The sequence below is a fragment of the Leucoraja erinacea genome, chromosome 20 (genome assembly GCF_028641065.1).
Source record: "Leucoraja erinacea ecotype New England chromosome 20, Leri_hhj_1, whole genome shotgun sequence".
Classification (NCBI taxonomy): Eukaryota; Metazoa; Chordata; class Chondrichthyes; order Rajiformes; family Rajidae; genus Leucoraja; species Leucoraja erinaceus.
In genome coordinates, this window is record NC_073396.1 from 27,370,615 (window position 1) to 27,394,015 (window position 23,401).

Below are 23,401 nucleotides of genomic sequence, written 5' to 3' on the forward strand. Positions count from 1 at the left end.
TTGAGTCTTTATCCAAGTGGACCAGGTAGATCATTTGGTTGTTGCTTCTGTGCTGCTTGTTCTTGGCTTGGACAAAGCATGCTCTGTCAATCATGTTAAACTTGCATCAGGCGAGGGGAAAAATGCATTGATTATCATTTGCAATAAAGAAGCAATGCTTAAAATATATATAAATATGTGAGGATCAGGTCAAGTTATTGGACAAACGACAGTAGTTTGGGGTTGCACTTGTTATAACATAGATGATCTGAAGTAAGTCGTATTGTTCTGAAACTGACCCTTCAGGATAGAGTGAGATGAAATGGATACTATTGTAAATGTTATATTAGTAGAAAATAGTTGTCAATGTCAATTTTAGATCTGATCTAAACCTATTTTTTGTATTATAGAAACAGATATACTTGTGTTTGTTGATACATGCAATAGATGTGTCTACTATCCAAGCAACCTAAAATCATTAATTGAGTAAACAAGTATGTTAATGGCTTTCATGTGAGGTTTAACATTTATAAACACAGAACGTTTTCCTATTTCAGGCATCTGCAGTTCCTTCCTACACATTTTGGCTGCTCCACTGCAAAGTCTCCTCAAGATATGCCTATTTTGAAGAAGTTCTCCTCTCTAAGTTCTGCAACACCCTCACCCACTGCTCCCCCTCTGTGCATATCTTTAGTTTCCCTCTCCCCTGACTCAGTCTGAAGAAGGGTCATGGCCCAAAACATCACATATTCCTTTTCTCCAGAGTTGCTGCCTGACCTACTGAGCTACTCCAACATTTTGTGTCTTTCTTTGGGCAGATTTCTAATGTTAGTTGGTATTTTATTATGTTAAATTTGCATGCAGAATGCTTATCAACTGTGTGACATACTTGATATTAGTTAGTGGTCACTAAAGATATAATCATGCAAGTAATTGCTGGCAACCTCCAGTTCCATTTGAATAGTTGGCCTTGCATTCTGAATTGTTCCTTTGAATCCTATCCCAACATCGGTACACATTTGGCTTTGGAGACACAGGAACTACAGGTGATGGAAGCTTTGGCTTTAGTGGGTTATTTGGTTGTAAGAATCCACTTTGCCTAAAATAGAAATGAGCACACCTATTGCACAATCTGCTCTACTTTATCCCCATTAAAATGTATAAACAAATCTGGAAGGATGCACATTCAAATATCCATTCTGCGTGTGCTAGGAACACAAGTATGTTATGTTTCCCGACTATAGTCTTTTCTGCCTTCTTGGTGCAAGATGGATTGAATGGTAATTGAAGTGTGTGTGTGTGTGCTTTTAAAATGGGATTTTGATATTAGTAAGAAAAATGACATGTATATTAAAATCTATACTTCACAGAAGCTGTGCCATATTCTACCTTTTCTGAACAAATTAATTTAGGTGATTTTGTTTCCTAGCTTTATAATCTCTGTGTCTCACAGTCTAGCATCCTGTCCTTGTGTTTTATAATGACTTGCTTAAAAGTGAGATTTTTGATTGCTTGATTGAAAGATACAGCATGAGGACAGGCCCTTTGGCCCACTAAGTCCACACCAACCATCCATTCCCACTAGTTCTATGTTATTTTTGCATCCACAATAGGACACAAGAAACAATAAGAGCAATTTACAGATGCCAATTAACCTACAAACCCGCTCTTTGTCAGGATGTGGAAGGAAACCGGACCACCCGGAGGAAACCCAGTCAGTCGCAGGAGAACATGCAAGCAGCACCCGTGGTCAGGATTACGCCCGGATCTCTGACGCTGTGAGGCAGCAGCTCTACCAGATGCACCACTGTATGTGCACTGTAAATGTAACTACACTTTCTTCACAGTCAGGCTGTGATATCTATAACTCAGAGATTCTGGCATAGCAATGAAGCAAACATGGCATCATGTGGCAACTTAAACCTTGTTTTGTACCCGATCCCCTAATAATATTTGAATTGATGCAACACGTTGCACATCACATAACTCTTTATTTGGCCACATCCAATAATACAAAGATAATACATTTTGTCAAGCTATCACAAATCTTAATCTCATTTTTTCAAGTTTACAATGATATGCTACAAACTTTTGTCAGTACAGAGTAATAACCATTTTGTGCTCTCGGATGGATTTTAGTAGTTAAAACCATGTAAAAGCATTCTGTGTAATGCCTTAGACTCTGATTTGTGCTTCTCAAGCTTGTTTGTAATGTACCTTCTGTCTGTTCCGCTGTGTGACACTCAATTCTTCCTTGTGCTTAGCCTAAAATTGATACTCTAACTGTAAGTCCGGTGTGTAATATTTTATCAAAGCTGAATGTTTGTTCAATGTGAAATCTTTATATAATCAAAGTTATAATAATAATTAAAGGTATATAATAATACCTTTAATCTTGAAGTGGTAGTTGTAATTTAGTGACAATCTAATCTGTCCATCTTTAGCGGAATCTGCAAGTTATTTTTTATTGTCCCAATTTATTTTTTTCTGAGACAAAGAATTTGATTTTATTCTCCTTGATTGTATTAGTTAACTATCACTATCAAGTTTCCATTACCTCTTTCTGGTACTAATATCAATCAAAATACTTTAAAGTATAAGATTTGCTATAATTGCTAGAAATCGCCTTTTTTTCTCATTCTAGGAAACATTCTTCCAGCATATGTTGCAAAATATCTTTAACTCGATTACACCTTGACTATTCTAAATCAGTTCATCGACTCATCACACACATATTTGATTGTTATGCATACAAATACGAACTGGTCAAATGTAAAATAAAATAATATACATTTCATAGAAATATCACACAATATTGAAAATATGGTATCATGTCACTAAATGGCAGTTTAACACCAGTCAAAATGTCCTATACTATTAGCAAACTTTCTGGCGTCTTGTAGCTATAGGGTTTGTCTGTGATAATTTTAGTATTAAACAATTCCTGTAATTTGTTTAGGTCAGAGTAAATTATAGATGGAGGCTGAAAGACATTCACAACACCTGAACATTTTACCCTCTAAGAAACCTGGCACCTTTAAAAATGAGGATTTCCTCATTTTTTTCATTAATCGTTCACTTTTCTCTGAGCTATCTATTTTCTTGGAACAATCTTTAAAGGTAATTTTTTTTCAATTAATATCAGTGGGATTTGTTGTACTTCATAAAGTTTCCACTTTGTCTTTTTTGTTCCCTCCAGTTCATGCTTTAAATCATGAGGAACTGGGTTCTTCACTTGAATTTTATTTATAACCTTCTCAGCTGTTATCATTCCTTCCCGGGACCCCAATGTTTCATAAATCCCAAGAATTGAGACTGGCCGCTTAACCAGACCTGCTTCAGATTATGTCTTGGGTTCAGGTCAAGTTGATAGAACAGACAAAAAAATGAAGTCAAATTCATTGACTGGCTGTGTTTGGTATGGATCAGAGTTAATTTTAAACCCAAATAAATCTAAACTAAAAACAGTTTTGAGATTAACATCATGGTTTGTTTTTCTCTCATCGCATTGCCTGTGTGTATACTTGATCCTGGTCTATTTAAAACCTATAGCTATTTATTAGCACTCCACAGTAAGCAGCTCAATTTTAAAATAATTGTTAGCACATCTTTAAACAACTACCAATCAACTGGTACCTGAATTGTCCTTTGACTTCTAGTCTCCTTTGTTGGGATGAAAATGAATACATCGCTGAATGTCATTGTAACTTTTATAACTCGTCCTTCCTAACAAACAATTCCATGCTGATTCACCTCCATCACATGTAATCCTTATTTTTTAATCCTTATCCAAATTTGGTTTTCCAAGCCTAACTGAAGTATTTGGACAGCAATTTAGTTAATGAATCAGTAGAGTAGAAGTAGGCCATTTGACCCAATTGTTATTCTATAGACAAATGTGTTTAGTCAAGTTTGTTCTCCTATTCATTTTTTTTTTTTAATTTAATTTACTCTTTTAAACTTTAAATCTGAGGACATGATTTTTCACTCTGTCTAAACCACTAGTCTATGAGATTAAATTATGTTTAAAACTACACATAGTTTATCAATTTACCTTTGAGGGGTTTTACAGAAGTGCTTAGTTTAAGTTTTTAACATGGTGTCGTATAATTTCCATGGAGGATTAAAGTTTTTTTTTTACTGAAAAGTATTGTCCATGTATCTATCAAGACCTCCAGTTATTAACTTTGTGATGATTCTTTGCTACTTTTGCTACCTGCTAGTGACTTACAATTTATAGTTGATTAGCTTTCCCCTCCCTTGTGCTCTACTGGGTGGTAATAAAGCAACTTCCTTGTATACTTTGACTTGGAAGAATTCAAAGATGCCGTCCAATGATTCCTTACATGTTTCATAAGCATAAATCTCATCTGCAATTCAAATTCATCAACTTTGTCCTGCCCCCACCTCTCTTTTTCCCCGCCATAATCAGTCTGAAGAAGGGTCCTGATCTGAAACTTTGCCAATCCATTCCCTCCACAAATGCTACTTGACTCGCTGCGTTACTCCGGCATTTTGTGTTTTGTTCGTGGGTCCTATTTGTTGGTAATTAGCTACTGAATAAGTACTTTGCATGATGCATTAGCAAGGTTAACCTGGCTGTGTTTTGTGTTCAGGCTAGTGAGCTGTTCCCCGGAACTGTTGCAATCCTCGTAAGGGTACTTCCATGGCACTACAGGGAATGAGCCCTGGACTGAAAGGAACAGTGATGGCTCCATCACTGGAACGGAGACGAGGAAACACTTTTTCTCACAGAGAGTGGTGAGTCTGTGGAATTCTCTGCCTCAGAGGACAGTGGAGGCGGGTTCGCTGGACGCTTTCAAGAGAGAGCTAGATAATGCCCCTGTCCCACTTAGGAAACCTGAACGGTAACATCTGGAGACTTTGCGCCCCACCCAAGGTTTCCGTGAGGTTCCCGGAGGTTGCAGGTGGTTTCCAGAGGTTGCAGGTAGTGGAAGCAGGTAGGGTGACTGACAAAAATCTCCGGGAACCGCACGGAAACCTTGGGTGGGGCGCAAAGTCTCCAGAGGTTTCCGTTCAAGTTTCTTAAGTGGGACAGGGGCATAAGGCTCTTAAAAATAGCGGAGTCAGGGGATATGGGGAGAAGGCAGGAACGGGGTACTGATTGGGGATGATCAGCCATGATCACATTGAAGGGCCTAAGGGCCTGGACCTATTGTCTATTGTCCATGTTGGGATTGTGTGTGACTTTGATCTTTCAGGAATTTTCCACATACCTTTGCAGGCAAAAGGTTTCAGGTAAAGGTCGTACATTTGGCAGTAGCCTGGGTGAGTGACTGAAGTGTATTTTTGTGTTAAATGTAGAAGAAATGAATATTTGTGGTGTTGGAATTGGCTACAGAAATTCCAGATTGCTGTGTTGTAGATGGTGCTGGGCTGACTGTGTTTCTGATGTTGCACTCCTCCAGACAGGTGGCAAAATGATGTCACACCACTGACGTGCTTCATAGGAAGACTTTGTGGTGTCACAAGGTGAATTGCTTCTGCAGGATACCCAGCCTCGTATAGCCATGGTATTTATACCTACGTCACCTGGTTTTCAACAACCTTTCAGACTCTGAAGGGTTTCGGCCCAAAACGCTGCCTATTTCCTTCGCTCCATAGATGCTGCTGCACCTGCTGAGTTTCTCCAACACTTTTGCCTACCTCAGACTCTTTCTATACCCAGCTTCTGACATGCTCTGGTAGCCATATTACATTCATAAGTCACAGGAGAATTACCCGTCGAGCATACTCTGCCATTCGATAACGGCTTCATTCAATCATGGGTGATCTCTTTTTCCGTCTCAACCCCATTCTCCTGCCTTCTCCCTGTAGCCTTTGACACTCTTACTAATCAAGAACTTGTCAATCTCCACTTCAAAAATACCCAATGGCCTCCACAGCAACCTGTGGCAATGAATTCCACAGATTTACCACTGTGGCTAAAGAAATTCTCCCTCGTCTCCTTTCTAAAGGTATGTATTTTCTATTCTGAGGTTGTGCCTCTAAACTGCAGCAAGTACAGGCCCTGAGCCATCAGTTGTCCACCATACGTTAAGCCAATTGCACCCCAGGACCATTCTCATGAACCACCTCTGGACCCTCTCCAATGCCAGCACATCCTTATTCGGTTTAGCTTATTCAACTGACTTTATGATGACTTTCCTCCCCCCCCCCCCCCCTTTTCCTCCCCATCGCTTCAGATGTTAGGAGAACTTGGCACTCTTTATGGCATTGAATGTCAAGAGTAAGTGGGTAGACTCTTGTTGGAGGTAGTCATTGCCTAATGTGAATGCTACTTGCCACTGTTGAGCCCATGGCTGAATGTTACCTCCGTTAAACTGCACACAATCTGGAAATGCGTCAGTAGCTGAAGGTGAAGAGTTGCAAATAAAAATGAACAGTGTGTAAGCATTTGGTGAATATCCCTACATCGGACCCTTTGATGGAAAAGATGAGCTGCTGAAAATGGTTGAACCTACACACTGATCTAAGGAACATTGATATTGTGAGCCTGGAATAATCACAACCTTCAATGTGCGCTGGCTAATTTATAAATGATCATTGCAAATGACCCATTCGATCAAACTGCAACGTTTGGCTGCATCATGTCACCATTCTGCTCATTTCCTATTAAAGACTTTTGATCACAGTGTTTCAATGGTATTCTATTTATCTACCATAAATTTTGACTTTTCTAATCATTTAACTGGCAATTATTTTATCCTTATCACATTCTGCTGAACCTGAACTTTGTGAAAATACAGTAAACCCTTGTTATTGCAGACCTCTTCATAACGGATTTCAGTTCTAGTGGGTGGTGCATCTCCACAATAATCAGACACCGCTGTCTCTTTGAGAAAGCAGGTTGCTGGTTACAATGCAATGATGAATGACACAACGTGCTGGAGTCATTCAGCGGGCTCGGCAGCATCTCTGGAGAGTATGGATAGGTGGCGTTTCAGATTCGGACCCACCGCTGGATTGCGCCGTGCACCTGGCTGCCACAATACCCCAGACCCGCAGCGGCACTCGGAGACGCAGTGCCAACATTCACCTGGTCTCTCTGAGGCCAGGACCACCGAAGCTGGCGCCAATCCTCACCCCCGCCCCAGCTGCTTCCAGACCAGTCCCACCAACCTTCACAGCCAGGTTGGACTGCCGAAGCCAAACCCGGCCCGCACTGCCTCCCCGCCGCCTCCCAGGCCGGACCTACTGACGCCACTGCCGGCCCACTCAGCCTCCTCGGCCGCTTCCAGGCCACGCTTACCGCTGCCACCACCACTGCCAACCCACACCTGTCCGGCTGCCCACACCCCGCGACCAATGACTCCGCCGATCCTCACTTCTCCCTCGGCCGCCAGCTCACTGAGAGTCTGAACAAGGGTCTCGACGTGAAACATCACCTATCCATGTTCTCTAGAGACAGTGCCTGACCTGCTGAGTTAATCCACTACTCCAGCGCTTTTGTGTATTAACCAGCATCTGCAGTTTTTTGTTTCTAGTTCTCGTGCAATGATACTCTTGCTCGGTAATCCTTTACTCTGTTATAGCGGTCAATCGGCAGTAACGGACACCATCCCCCCCTCCCCATGGTCAGTTATAACGAGGGTTTACCATATTATTCGAGAGTTGTAACTTACTTTAAAATACAACGTATTTTCTTTCCATTATATAATCTTGCATGTGGCCATTTGTGTTTGGAATATAGAATGAGCAGAAAAACCTGATTGTTTTAAAAACTGGTTAGTGTTGACATCCTGCTCATAGTTGTTAACCCATTACATGAAATAGTGAATTAAGACTAATTTTGGTTTAATAACAATCAGTTCCGAGCTCACACAAACTGTAACAGCAACTCTGACGCTGAACTGTTTCAAATTCAGCCAAACTTTGTTCATGTGTGTTTCTTTGTGTTAAATCATAAAGGCAAATGGTAAAATGTCGCAAGTTTTCATCTCAGTTTACCCACTTTTATCCAAGACTATGTCAGCATTTTCTGAAGTCATGAAAATATACAACCTGCGAGATATGTCTGGTCCAACGCGTCGATCCACACGTTTTCCTCCAGCTTGTACTTTCACCTCTGATAGCAGATTCTGCTTCTCCCACTCTGTCGTACAATGTCTATAAGCCTTAAAATGCAGAATGTTAAGGCACGTCTGTGAATGTTTGCTTTTTGGACAGCAGTAATAGCTGCTTTTCAGCTTTATTCACACGTTACAATTAAAAATGATGGGTCACAAAAGTGATTGTAAAACAAACAGTTTATATGCTTGGGGGAAGGAACAGGGGGACTGTTCAAGGTTAACAAGGAATTAAGAAACAGCAGGACTAAAATAATGGGTGACGAGCTATCTAATGAGTTAATGGATGCAGCTAAATGTGATGGAATGTTTCCCGTCCAAGAATGCTTGCTATCTTCAAATATTTGCTTTTTGTTTCACACCACTGTTTCTTCTTATTCTAGAAGTGTGTGACATGAGCATTGAAATATCCAACATTGTGATTGTGGATAAATGGCCTTGCTATTTGTTTAATTAGAAACACTCAATGAGTGAACTAAAATTAAATGCCACTGAACAAATCAGTGAATCCTGATTATTCTCTATGCAAGTAAATGTATTCTTTAAAGTTGAGAAAAGTTAAAATTGAGAAAATCATTTTTTACACAGAGAGTGGTGAATCTGTGGAATTCTCTGCCACAGAAGGTAGTTGAGGCCAGTTCATTGGCTACATTTAAGAGGGAGTTAGATGTGGCCCTTGTGGCTAAAGGGATCAGGGGGTATGGAGAGAAGGCAGGGATGGGATACTGAGTTGGATGATCAGCCATGATCATATTGAATGACAGTGCAGGCTCGAATGCACCTATTTTCTATGTTTCTATATTTCTATGTAAGTGTGCTAAAAAAGATCAATAAAGATTTGGAACAAATTTGCAATAGGCTGGCAGCATTTCAAAGACAATGGCAAAAGTTCCCAATTATGGCTGTAATTACAGCAACAAAAAAAGCAAGTAGATTTTTGAAGAAAGTGTCTTGAGATCAGTGGTGTGTGGATGTGGAACTCTAACTCTTCATAGGAGGTCGGGTGAATTTTCCAGTAGCCTTTACCCTGAATTAGATTCTGATTTTTCTGTTTCATTTCTTTGGTTTTCTCTATTTGTGTACTTTATCGTGGACCCCGAACATTCAATGGTTTTGGGGACTGAGAGTTCAAGCTGCCGGCGCTATGAATCAACGATTGATTTGATAATTTTCTGTTTGTTTTGTATTACTGTTGAAACTCCTGAAGTAAACGCAAATTTCCTTTGATCAGTATGACATTTAGAACGGGAGAGACTCAACACATATTGAGGGAAAGCTGGATAAAAATAGGTCTTTCAGAACTTCAGACAGGTTCCGACCCCGAAACGTCACCTAGTCCTTTTCTCCATAAATCTTACTCTTGGAGCAGTTTAAGGATCAAACTGAAACTATTGTGTTTAGAGAGAAGACTTGGCTGGGTAGAGCATGATGCATTTTCATAATTGCAAAGAGAAGATTGGGATATTGTGTTTGTCAATGCAGTATATTGTTATTCACTGTATCCCTTACAAGAAATAATGAGAGAAGAAACTAGGGAATGATATTCGGTTATTATTTCCCTCCGAGAACTTGCACAGATTCAGTGGGTTGAGTGGCAAAAAGGATATATGTTTCCCCCCCAAGTCACCCTGCAGTAAATGGGTTCCTTTCTGTGCTAATGGATCAACTTCTCCCGTTACATCTGATGCACTGACAAAGTAAAACAAGGTATTAATTATAGCAGAAGCGTCCACGTCACAGGGCTGGAAACTGGAAGTATCCTGAGCTGATTCTGCTACCACCACCATCTTTTGCAATAAGTGATGGCTCCCACTGAATGTCGCCGGTAGCTTGCGTCCTTTTCAGGATGGACAATGACAGCGATGTCAACATTTGAAACGTGGAAGATGGACACCAAAGAAGAAGAATTGCTTGTATTTTAAAACTAACGCTAATTCCATTTGCACACCACCTCCACTATCGCAAAACATACTAAAACATTTCACAGTAGTAGTAAAAAAAATTAATTAAAATGAGGTATGTATGGAGATATTAAAAGAGACATTTTATAAGCAAAGTCACTGAGGAAAGTGAAGTTAAAGAAATAGAAGGGAATTCCTGATCTTCAGACATAGGTAGCTGAAGACACTACTAAGGAAGTTATTGGGATGCTTCACAGCATGGGTTTGGAAACAGCTCCACCCAAGATCGCAAGAAATTGCAGTGAATTCTGGACGCATCCCAAGACCATCATGCAACCAACTTCCCTTCCATTGACTCCATCTGCACTTCACGCTGCCTCGGCAAGGCCAGCAGCATAATCAAGGACGGTCATCCTGGTCACCCCCTCTTCTCCCATCAGGCAAGAGTACAGAAGTGTGAGAGCTTAGTTCTGGATTGTGGGACAGTTTCTTCCCAGCTGTTATCATGCATGAAAACCATCCTGTCACCAACCAGAGAGCAATCCTGAACTACATCATTGGAGATTCTCGGACTATATTTAATCGGACTTTGCTGGTCTTTATCCTGCACTTAAAGTTATTCCCTTTATCCTGCATCTGTAGTCTGTGGACAGCTTGATTGTAATCATGTATAGTCTCTCTGCTGACTGGATAGGACAAAACAAAAAAGCTGTTTGCTGTACACGTGACATTAAACTAAACTAAACTAAAAAAAAGTGGTTACAGCCGATAGAACCCAGAAGCAGAGCAGCATTGATATGAGAGTTACATAAAGATATATCTGAAAATTGAGGTAAAGAGGAAGAACACAAAGGAAATTTAAAGTAAGGATGAGAGTTGAACAACGGGGTATTTCTTAACTTAAAGCTAATAAAGTCAGCAAAGTGAAACTGGGCGACCAGAATTTCATGTGCATTTGAAGTAAGAGGCAAGCGATTTGGATGACTGCTTTTTTGAAGCATTGTTATTGAAGCTTGCAAAGCAGACACAGTAGAACCTCGATTATCCCCCTAAAAAGACAATGTCCCAAATGAATGAGGGAGTATTTGCCCGGAAAAATGCCACGGCTGCCCACGTCCCTTTCTATTATCAATCCCACACCACCATGGCCACACACTCATTTCATTCCTGCCATCAGGAAGAAGGTAGCCGGATAACTGTAACATGTAGGTTCAAGAACAGCTGCTTCCCTACAACCAGTGGCGGACTGGCCAGGGTGTCAGCTTGCCCGATGGCAAGTGGGTCCCCTATATCAAGTGGGCCCCTGATGAAGTGGGCCCCCTTTGTCTCCTGGCAACCAATATTTTCAGACATTTGGGGACATTTGCTTTGTTTTTTTACACTATTATTGTTTGTTTATTTTTATGTATATGTATATGTGTGTGTATATCTATTTATTTTATATATATATATATATATATATATATACACACACTTATCAATTATTATATTGTTTACAGAGTACCATGTTTGCATATTCTGTTGTACTTAATTTAATTGGGACTCATGACAATTAAACTCTTCACTCTTGAGATATATTGCGATAATAATTGAACTGTTAACTAATCCTTGAGAAACAATTAAAATGCAAATGGATTCAAGTCCCCTTAGCCCCAGCTTAGTTTCTATTTTATGATTTATCTTTTTTTAATCTTATCCACTTTCTAGTATGTTTAGATGTCAACACTTCATTTTTTTTTAATGATACATTCTAAGGTATTTGCTTCCTGCCAATTCCTTGTTAGTTTTTTAAGTTAAACACAGGGGAAGCATGGAAATTTAGCAGCTATCTGGCTGGCTGAAGGAAGAACCCAATGACCAAGAGGGAACCAGTTTTTTTTTAACTTAATGTTTTGGCTACAAGTCTTGCTGGTCACCTGGTTTGCATGGAAACCGTGGCAGGTGATAAAAAGACTACAGATAATCAAGGTTTCACTGTTTGTTAATGACACAGCAAGATGAATAGTGGAATCTATTAAGATGGATGGAAAGTGTCAGCGTAGATGTGAATGAGAACAAATGGCAGATATGTACAGGTAGCTGCCATTACCCGCTGGAGGAGCTGTGGTGTGGGGTAGGCTTGTGCTATTGCCATGGCCACTGGCTGGGTGATCCTGTTGAGTTGCTGGAGCTGCTTTTTCCACAATTTCAGGAGCCCCTTTCCATCCTTATCCACTTTCACACCAGTGGACCATGTTCCATCAGGGCAGAAGGAGAAGGTCATTCTCTCACTTTGCTTTCTAAACAGAATTATTTTCACAAGAACGTCTTGTCAAAAGAAGGTTCGTTTTTTTTTGGCTTTGTAAACACATTCCTTCAATCACCATCTTAGACATGCAAAGGCCAATGCCAAATGCTGTGCACCTTGAATAAATAGTATAAATAAGTATCTTGTATGAAGAATTGAAATAATGTCAAGCCATGAACACAATGTATTGTGACCATGGAAGACAATGGTTCACCCAGCCAAACGCATGCAAGATGCAACCCCACCGATGCTTATTATCCGGTCTCGTAGGAAAACTGAATTGGTTGTGTTGCTGCATTAACGGTTATCAGGAGGAATACTTTATTCAATCAACTGCAGAATGTTATGGAAGTAAACCAGGATTCATGTATCGATATAAACCAAACAAGGGTTAACGTTGCATGTATAAGACTGACGTGTGTACATTTCCTCCCTCAGAGTATTGCAGTCAGACTAAAGATTCCACTAAAGACATGTGATGTCGTAGTAGTAAGGCTGTCTAAAAGAAAAACCCACCAGAGCCAACTCTATAACAGTGAATTGATGGCTATCTAACCAATCTATGGCTTTGGAGATAAACCTTACAGTAACATCACCTCATAAATGAAAATGAGTTGTAGCAGGCATTTGCTAAAAAAAAATGTACTATATCAGGTTTTAATTTGTACCCGACAGGAAAAAATTAATTTTCTGGATCAATTTTTAAAAGTTCATTTTTCTGCTGCATGGGTATGCACTGTAGTTTGACTTACTTGAACGGGGATCGAGCTATTGCCTTTGTAAGAGTTGCAATGTGATCAGCAAATTGTTGCCAGTTCTCCAAGAACCAAACTGTTGTGTGTGTTTGCAGCTGCAACGCAACCTGGACCTGGACACAAACCAGCAAGAAGTGAGCCGGAGCCAGAGTAAGACAGTACAACCTGCTGACATTTACCAATTCTATCCACTGAAGTAACATGCACTGGGAAATTGCACATGCTTTGCAAATGTAAACGCCTCTATTTACCTCTGGAGGACTGATTCATTTAAGTAGCAAGGCCTCCAGAATGTAAAAGATAGAAACAAAATGCAAAATGGAACTGATTGTGGATGGTCAGCCATGATCCTATTGAATGGCGGTGCTGGCTCAAAGGGCTGAATGGCCCACTCCATCATCTATTTTCTATGTTACTCAGCGGGTCAGGCAGCATCTCTGGAGAAAAGGAATAGGTGACGTTTCAGGTCGGGGGGGTGGCGGTGGGAACTAGATGTATGAGAAAGGTTTTGACCCGAAACGTCACCTATTCCTTTCCTCCAGAAATGCTGCCTGATCCGCTGCGTTACTCCAGTATTTTGTGTCTATCCTTGGTGTAAACCGGCATCTGTATGTTTCTTACTCCAGAATATAAATCTACTTTTTATTCAAGAAAAGGGCTGGTCATAGAATCTTAGAATTGTTAAGGCACCAAATGGAGGCCATTTAGCCCCATGAGCCTGCCTCACTTTTACCAGTCCAATCTCATCAGTCTCATTCCCCATAGGCTTATCCAGGTCCGTTTTGAAGGCACTGGTTGATTCAGCCACCGCCGGTAAATCTAAGAACACAAAAGGACAAAGTGCTGGAGTAACTCAGCGGGCCAGGCAGCATTAATGGAGAACACGGATCGGTGATGTTTCAGGATGGGAACCTTCTTCATTCTCCCACTTATGACTTTTGCCCAAAATACTTATTCTTCAAAGTGGATTGTCAACCAAGTTTGAAGCTCAGAGAAACCAACTAATAGAGAAAAGCAACACAGACCTCGTCCAAATCTGCACAGGTCAAGCCAAGCTCTTTGCTAACCCATGACTCAGAATCTTCATCCCTGGTGTTTTCTGAATTCAGCTGTCGTTTCACTGGACTATAAAGCCCTTTCTCCCTAAATGATTTAAGGAGACAATTACCTTTCTTCGTAAAGGACCAAAACAATGAATATGCACAATTCACATGAAAATTGATACCAGTGGTGGTTTTAGCATCACATCAATTCAATGTGCTTGATATCTTCAAAATATACTCAGCCAGCAAAACATGGTGAAAATAACATTTTCTATGGAAAAGGAATGCCTCCTTATTGCCATAGTAAGAAAAGCCCCAAACCTTTAGTGTTCCACCAGTGGTGGTTTTAGCATCACATCATTTCAAGGATTCAAAGACACTTTAGGGCTTGTCCCACTTTTGGGCGACTACAGGCGACTGCCGCAACATTTTCAACATGTTGAAAACTTTTCGTCGACAGTGGCGACAGTTTTTGCTGTCGTACGTTGACGCCAGGTGTCGCGGGTGAATTCCATTAAAACTAGTTCCTGGCAGTCGCCTAAAGAGTCACCAAAGTGGGACAGGTCCTTTACAATGAATCAATGGGGTGCGGTAATGTTTCTATCCACTGGAGAGGAAAACAGACAACATCAACCTTTATCTCACTAATTATACAAGTGGAAGTTGAAGAAGTTACAAAGAGGTTCTCAACATTTCTGATCACCACATCTATTCTGGTGTAAGACTGAAATGAGACCAGGACTCTGGCAAATACCAGCAATAAAACCAAGAGCTCACACTCACCTTGTGTAAGTATCCAATCCAATGACAGCCAATGTAGCTTTTCTGTAAAACTGCTTGCCCAGAACTCTCATTATAAAACTGTCAAAGTTTTCACAAATGTCTTCCATGAAAACGCCTTTCATTTTCTGTCAAGCAAAGAAATAATTTAAACTGATGCCATTGATTTGCTAACATAGGAGTCATAGAATCATATAGCATAGATACAGGCCCTATGGCCCATCATACGTTCATAAGTCATGGGAGCAGAATTAGGCCATTCAGCCCATTGAGTCTACTCCACCACTCAAGCATGGCTGATCTATCTTTTCCTCTCAACCCCATTCTCCCGACTTTTCCCCACAACCCTTAACACTCTTATTGATCAAGAACCTATCAATCTATGCCTTAAAAATACCCAACGACTTGGCCTCCACAGCCATCTGTGGCAATGAATTGCATAGATTCAGCACTCTCTGACTAAAGAAATTCCTCTTTGTCTCTTTTCTACAGGTACATCCTTTTATTCTGAGAATAAAAGAATTACAACAGAGCCCACCATGTCTATTCTGACCATAATTATCCATCTATTACTTGTCCCATTTATCCACACTTGGTCTGAAGCATTTCCATGGTAATCCATGTGCACAACTTCAATGTTCTGAGAGTATCATAAGAGATTTTTGTTTTTTTTAATTAATAGGGAGGGAGAGAGTTAGGGAGGGAAATACACAAAAAAAAGGAATCCCAAAAGATTGGTCTGCTTCCTAAACACAAGCAGTAAAACAAATAAAAAGGCAAAGAAAGAATGAGAGGAGAAAGGGAACCCCTGGTTCAGGTGGAAAGGATTTGCAGCTTTTCACAAGAGAGATACCAGGAGGATGGAGCCGGCAACAGCGCTGGACGTGACGGGTGAGGAGTGAGGCCGGTAGGAGAGGAGACAGAACCGGGGTCTGGCCTACCCCCACCCTCGAGGTCGGTCGGCTGTGGGGGGCTCCCTCAGGACACAAAGGTGGAGGGGCGAGGAGAAGAACATCACTTGTCAAAGAAGGCAATGGCTGGAGGCCCCGCAACAGCTGGAGGCCCCACAACAGCTGGAGGTCCTGCAACAGCCGGAGGCCCTGCAACAGCTGGAGGGCCCACAACAGCTGGAGGCCCTGCAACAGCTGGAGGTCCTGCAACAGCCGGAGGTCCTGCAACAGCTGGAGGCCCCGCAACAGCTGGAGGCCCTGCAACAGCTGGAGGCCCCGCAACAGCTGGAGGCCCCGCAACAGCCGGAGGCCCCGCAACAGCTGGAGGCCCCGCAACAGCTGGAGGCCCCGCAACAGCTGGAGGCCCTGCAACAGCTGGAGGCCCTGCAACAGCTGGAGGGCCCGCAACAGCCGGAGGCCCCGCAACAGCCGGAGGCCCTGCAACAGCTGGAGGCCCTGCAACAGCTGGAGGCCCCGCAACAGCTGGAGGCCCCGCAACAGCTGGAGGCCCCGCAACAGCTGGAGGCCCCGCAACAGCTGGAGGCCCCGCAACAGCTGGAGGCCCCGCAACAGCTGGAGGCCCCGCAACAGCTGGAGGCCCCGCAACAGCTGGAGGGCCCGCAACAGCCGGAGGCCCCGCAACAGCCTGGAGGCCCCGCAACAGCTGGAGGCCCCTGCAACAGCTGGAGGCCCTGCAACAGCTGGAGGCCCCTGGGGCTGGTGCAGATCATCATCGCTCAATAAGATCTTTGTTGATCTTTGACCTCAGCACCACTTTCCATCACTAACCCCCATCCCTTGCTTCCCTTAATATCTGAAACATGTTGGCTAAATATTCTGCTCTTTGCCAGTCCAGTGCATGGTTTTTCCTATATGTCCATGTTAGTTTCTTCCCTTCCCTCCCCCATCTCCACCTCCCCCCTCCGCACCAATCCCTCAACTACTCTCCCTCCCTCCCTCCTCTCTATCCACTAAGCAAAATATCATGCAGGCCAAACACCTGAGGTTGATCGTTACCTGTTTATGCAACCACACCATGTTAAGGAAATAATTTGGTGAAAGTAGCACCAGAATTTGATTTTCTTCCTTAGATTTGTATAAATGTTTACTCTGAAAGCACAAATCAATATTAACAAATAAACAGCATTTCAAATACAACGAAATGATGCATCAATTGGCTAATTATTTCAGGCTTTCAAGTTTTTTCTAATTTCTTACCTCGACGGAGATCCGATTTTTTTCCGTATCGTATCTCCATCCTCACTGCGGCCTAACATCGAGGAGTTGGCGCGTTTGCTGGAGACCGCCTTCGAGAAGCTCCACCGCGGAGCTTGCGGACTTACCATCGCGGATCGACCTCGGAGCTCCAACCGTGGGTGGTTGTGGACTTTAACATCACGGAGCCCGTGGTCTCTGCTCAGAGACCGACTTCGGGGACTCCAAGCCGCAGGAGCTTCCATTGGCCTAACACGGGAGCTTCGACCGCCGGCTGCGGGAGCTTCGATCGCCCCGGCGGATGGTTGGACTGCCCCGACCGCGGCAGAATAACGAGGAAGAAGATTGGACTTTTTTGCCTTCCATCACAGTGAGGAATGTGGGGAATCCACAGTGGTAGATGTTTATGTGAACTTTTATGGAGGTGTGTCTAGTTGCTTTTTTTCCGTATGGCTGTATGGTAATTTGCATATCACTGTACCTTAATTGGTACATGTGACAATAAAAGACCTTTGAAACCTTTGAAATACACTTGAGTTTGGCTTGATTGTAATTATAGAGTCATACAGCATGGAAACAGGCCCTTCAGCACCACCGACCAATATGCCCCACTAGTCCCACCTGCCATGTATGGCCCATATCCTCCTAACCCTATCCTATCCATGTACCTGTCCAAATGTTTTTTAATTGTTATGATAGTACCTGCCTCAATTACCTCCTCTGGAAGCTCGTTCCATATACCCACCGCCTATTGGGAAAAAAGGTTGCCCCTCAGGTTCATATTAAATCTTTTCCCCCTTCACCTTAAATCAATGTCCTCTGGTTCTGGATTCCCCTACTCTGGATAATAAATTCTGTGAGTGTACCCTATCAATTCCTCTCATGATCTTATACACGTCTATAAGATCACCGCTTGTCCACCTCCTCTGCTCCAAGGAATAAAGTCCAACCCTACTCAGCCTCTCCCAATGGCTCAGACCGTTCGAGTTCTGGCAACATTCTCGTAAGTTCTCTGCACCCTTTCCAGCTTAATCTTTCCCATAACCGAGTGGCCCCAACTGAATACAATACTCTATATGTGGTCTCACCAATGTCTTGTACAACTGTAGCTTAACCTCCCAACTTCTATTGTCAATAGGACCGATCAAGGCCAATGTTCTGTAAGCCACTTTCAAGGCTTCACACTTTCCTCCACTTCCTCATCCACGGACCACAGTCTGCTCGAATTGGCAGAAATACTTCATCTTCAGTAACAATCAGTATGGTAGCACCTCAAGGCTGCGTGCTCAGCCCCCTGCTATAGTCACTCTATACCCATGACTGTGCAGCCGGACACAGTGCGAACACCATCATCAAGTTCACCGATGACACCACTGTTGTTGGACAAATTACAGATGGTGATGAGTCAGAGTATCGAAGTGAGATCGACTGATTGACCAAATGGTGCCAGCACAACAACCTGGCTCTCAACACCAGTAAAACCGAGGAACTGATTGTGGACTTTGGAAGGGGAAGGATGAGGACTCACAATCCTGTTTATATCAACGGATCGATGGTGGAGAGGGTCAAGAGCTTCAAATTCCTGGATGTGCATATTTCCGAAGATCTTTCCTGGACCCAGCACACTGATGCAATTATAAAGAAGGCACATCAGCGCCTCTACTTCCTGAGAAGATGACGGAGATTCAGTATGTCAAAGAGGATTCTCTTGAGCTTCTACAGGTGCACAGTAGAGCACACAGACTGGTTGCATCGTGGCCTGGTTCAGCAACTTGAACGTCCAGGAGTGGAAAAGACTGCAGAAAGTTGTGACCACTGCCCAGTTCATCACCGGCTCTGACCTCCCCACCACCGAAGGGATCTATCGAAGTCGCTGCCTCAAAAAGGCAGCCAACATCAGCAAAGACCCACACCATCCTGGCCACACACTCAATTCACCATTGCCATCGGGAAGAAGGTACAGGAGTCTGAAAACTGTAACGTCCAGGTTCAGGAACAGCTTCTTCCCTACAGCCAACAGCCAAACACAACAACAAATAAGCTCTGAACTACAACAGATTATTATTATTATTGCACTATATTTGTCTATCTATTGAGTATGTGTGCATGTGCATACATACACACACTGAACTTTTTTTCTCGCGTTATGTAATATGTTTACATATTCTGTTGTACTGCAGTGAGTAAGAATTTGATTGTTCTATCTGAGACATATGACAATAAAACACTCTTGACTCTTGACTTGAAATGCATAGTATTATGTAGAGCATTATCTGATCTGCTTGGATAACATGCAGAACAAAGCTTTTCACTTGTCACATTACAATAATAAACCTAAAGATATTTCTGAACCTAAACCAATGTCCCTGTGCCCTCTGAGCACAGATTCATCCAAACTCCGCACATGCAGCACCCGTGTAAGGATAGAACCCGTGTCTCAGGTGCTCGGAGGCAGCAGCTCTTGTGTAGAAAGGAACTATAGATGCTGGCAAAGGTAGACACAAAGTGCTGATGTAGTTCAGCGGGTCAGGCAACATTTCTCGAGAGAGAGGATGGGTGACGTGTCGGGCTGGAACTGAAAGTAGAGGGGAAGGAACTTGAGGTCAGAAAAAGGCCAGGACAGCTCTGTTGCTGCGCTTTTGTGCTGCCCCTAAAATCCAAAATAATAAAGCTGTACTCCAGAGATCGATGGAAAGAGAGAACTCATCCCATCTGCCTACCTCCTCAGAAAGCTGGTCCAAGATGACCTGAGGCAGTTGTCTTCTCCATGTAATGGTGGAGGGGACTGACTGCGGCTCAATGCTATATTCCGATTCCAACGAGTTCAAAACGTCCAGCAGCACATATCCACCGGGCTCCTGCAGAATAGCTGGGGAAGGATCAATGCAAGATCAGGTCAATGCAGAATTCACCCATCCACAACCGGGGGCATGTAAAACAATACACAAACAGTTTCAGTAAAGTCTCACCACATGAAAAATCTGTCACAAAAAACTGCAACTTATTGATTGCTTCCAAAAGTAAACCTTATCTACTACATCCTGTTATGACACCAAGTGCTGGAGTAACTCAGCGGGTCAGGCAGATCTCTGGAGAAGGACACAAGGTGCTGGAGTAACTCAGCGGGTCAGGCAGCATCCTTTTTCTCCACAGATGCTGCCAGACCCGCTGAGTTACTCCAGCACTTTGTGTCTATCTTTGGTATAAACCAGCATCTGCATTTCTTTGTTTCTACAGATCTCTGGAGAACATGGATAGGAGATCTTTCAGGGTGATGCCCTTCTTCAGGCTTGATCTGTGACATTTTGGGTTGAGACCATTCTTCAGACAACCTGCTGTGCTGCTGCTGTAAGTAAGAATGTCATTGTTCTGTTGCAGGCATATGACAATAAAACACTCTTAAATTGACTCTTGACTCTCTCGAACTCTCTCCAGAATTTGCAAGCCCCATACACTCTTACACAAAGTAACCCTCTACTTTGAAACTCATAAAGTTATCGAACAAAAGTAAAACAATGGAAGTAAAAGGTACTACAGATGCTGGGATCTTGAGCAAAACACAAAGTGGTGGAGTAACTCAGCATGTCAGGCAGCATCTCTGGAGAACATAGATAGGTGACGTAGAGGGTCGGGACCCTTCTTCATGCTGTGGTAGGAAAAGGTCAGATAATATTTAGAGTGGAGATCTCTCCACTAAAGCAAAACGCTGTCAATATGAAACAGCAACACAGCTAAACCTCCCGTTGGAACTTTCCTCCTGGAGAGTTGTTTCTCTCTCCACAGGTGCTGCCCGACCTGTTGAGTATTTCCAGCTTTCTCAGTCTTTGTTATAGTGTCTGACCTCGTGTGTGTGTGTGTTTGAATTTTTTGGCCAAATGAAAGAGCTGTAGAAACAAAGAACAAAACTTAATGTACAAAAGGACACAAAGTGTTGGAGTAACTCAGCAAGTCAGGCAGCATCGCTGGAGAACATGGATACATATTTCACATGGGCAGCTTATAACCCAGTGGTATGAATATTGATTTCTCTAACTTCAAGCACCCCTGCATTCCTTCTCTCTCTCCATCCCTCCCCCACCCGAGTCATACCAGCTTCAAAGTGGTCCTGTTGAATCTCATTGTCTGTAACTCGTTCTCATCAAACACAAAGTTCGCAACGGCCTGTTTCCTTTATCATCGTTACATTTTTTTGCATATTTTTCATTCATTTGTTCAATAACTCTCTACATCATCGTCTATATCTCTCTCATTTCACTTTCCTCTGAAGAAGGATCTCGACCCTAAAACGCCACCTATTCCTTCTCTCCACAGATGCTGCCTGTCCCGCTGTTACTCCAGCTTTTTTACGTCTATCTACGGTTTAAACCAGCGTCTGCGGTTCCTTCCTGCTAGAGTCTGGACCCTATCCGTGTTCTCCAGAGATGCTGCCTGACCTGCTGAGTTACAGCAGCACTTTGTGATAAGGTCATAAGGAATAAGAGTAGAATTAGGCCATTCGGCCCATTCGGCCCATTCCAGATTGTGTCCTCAGATGTCAGAGCTTACCTGTATCCACACACACTCTGATGTACTTCAGGCAGTGGTCAGCGCGGATGTATTTGAGGGCGATGTCAGCCGCCAGTCGCTCCAGTCTATCTTGCATCTCCACCTCCCTGGCAGTTTCCCTGTCGCGTTGGAGGATCTCGGAGCCCCATCTGGCCAGGTGTACTTGCTCCGGCCCGCTGCCTGCCCTCTTGCCGGGGCTGGAGTCGGGGCTGGAGCCGGGGCCGGGGCTTGCTGCTCCGCTGCTCCCCGCGGCTGCCGAGCCCAGCTCGCCCCGGCTGCCCTGCTGTGGAGGTACCTGGACGATGGGCAAGAGAGGGGCAAGGAGCGGCCCGCTGCCGGCCTCGGAGCTGTACAGCTCCAACTCACCCAGGGGGGCCTTCCAAGCCACGGGAGCCCAGTAGAAAGACCCCAGCGCCGGGTACATGTTCCCCTCTCTCTGTCCCAGCCCGGGACAGCACAGCGCTGGATCCGAGCGATCAATGCAACGGTGCTCCTGGATGGCGAGATTGTGGATTGTGAATAACAAACATTGCGGGAGAACGGAATCAATCCCAGGCTGGGCACAAAGCTCTTCTGCTGAGCTGCGAGCCCTGCCCCATCGCTGGAGACAAAGAACACGGGCTCTATTCCAGCCTGTGGCTCGAATAGCTCAAGCCATTTCCATGCAGCCCCTTTTGCCAGGGCTCCACACCCCGAGCTGTCCCGCTCCGCCTTCAATCCGACCAGGTAGCCGAGCCCCAGACAAACAATTCCCTCTGCTGCTGAGACCAGACAAACACTGCACTCGCCTCGGCGTTAGCTGCAGCAGCGTAACCCAGTCGCTCGTAAACCACCCTTCAAATTCCAGTACGAAATATGGGACCAATTTCTCTAGCGGGCGGCGCAATTAATCCCTTTCCTTTCCTCATTTCCCCAATTTCACTGCTTCACCTTGTTTTTGGTTTAAACCAAAAAAATAGATTTAATCAAGTATTTACAATAATATTTGCAATACGAAATAATTCAAAACAAACCCACCACCACAATACAATAAGTAAAACAAATTTTCCTTAAACAACCATTTTCCCCATCCTTATTAATACTTTGATATCAAAAACAGGAAGGCAGATTACTATCTAAATGGTGTCAAGTTGGGGAAAGGGGAAGTACAACGGGATCTGGGGGTCCTTGTTCATCAGTCTATGAAAGTAAGCATGCAGGTACAGCAGGCAGTGAAGGAAGCGAATGGCATGTGGGCCTTTATAACAAGAGGAGTCGAGTATAGGAGCAAAGAGGTCCATCTGCAGTTGTACAGGACCCTGGTGAGACCACACCTGGAGTATTGTGTGCAGTTTTGGTCCCCTAATTTGAGGAAGGACATTCTTGCTATTGAGAGAGTGCAGCGTAGATTTACAAGGTTAATTCCCGGGATGGCGGGACTGTCATATGCTGAGAGAATGGAGCGGCTGGGCTTGTACACTATGGAGTTTCGAAGGATGAGAGGATATCTTATTGAAACATATAAGATTGTTAAGGCTTTGGGCACGCTAGAGGCAGAGAACATGTTCCCGATGTTGGGGGAGTCCAGAACCAGGGGCCACAGTTTAAGAATAAGGGGTAAGCCATTTAGAACTGCGACAAGGAAACACTTTTTCTCACAGAGAGTGAGTGTGGAATTCTCTGCCTCAGAGGGCAGTGGAGGCTGGTTCTCTGGATGCTTTCAATAGAGAGCTAGACAGAGCTCTTAAAGATAGCTGAGTCAGGGGATACGGGGGAAGGCAAGAACGGGGTACTGATTGAGGATGATCAGCCATGCACATTGAATGGCGGTGCTGGCTCATAGGGCCAAATGGCCTAGTCCTGCACATATTGTCTAA

General features: G+C 43.4%; 1 protein-coding gene across 1 annotated transcript; it reads right to left on the reverse strand.

The window, feature by feature from the left end:
• Positions 1-6,163: 6,163 nt before the first annotated feature.
• LOC129707007 (probable crossover junction endonuclease EME2) lies at positions 6,164-22,796 on the reverse strand. Its single transcript, XM_055651717.1, has 8 exons — positions 21,546-22,796; positions 19,721-19,869; positions 16,803-16,895; positions 14,839-14,963; positions 14,038-14,155; positions 13,010-13,125; positions 12,060-12,249; positions 6,164-8,117 (listed from the first exon to the last, which is right to left on the reverse strand). Exons 1-8 carry the CDS (start codon positions 21,967-21,969, stop codon positions 7,947-7,949), a joined length of 1,386 nt encoding a protein of 461 aa, XP_055507692.1. The 5' UTR covers positions 21,970-22,796; the 3' UTR covers positions 6,164-7,946.
• Between the last annotated feature and the right edge of the window lie 605 nt (positions 22,797-23,401).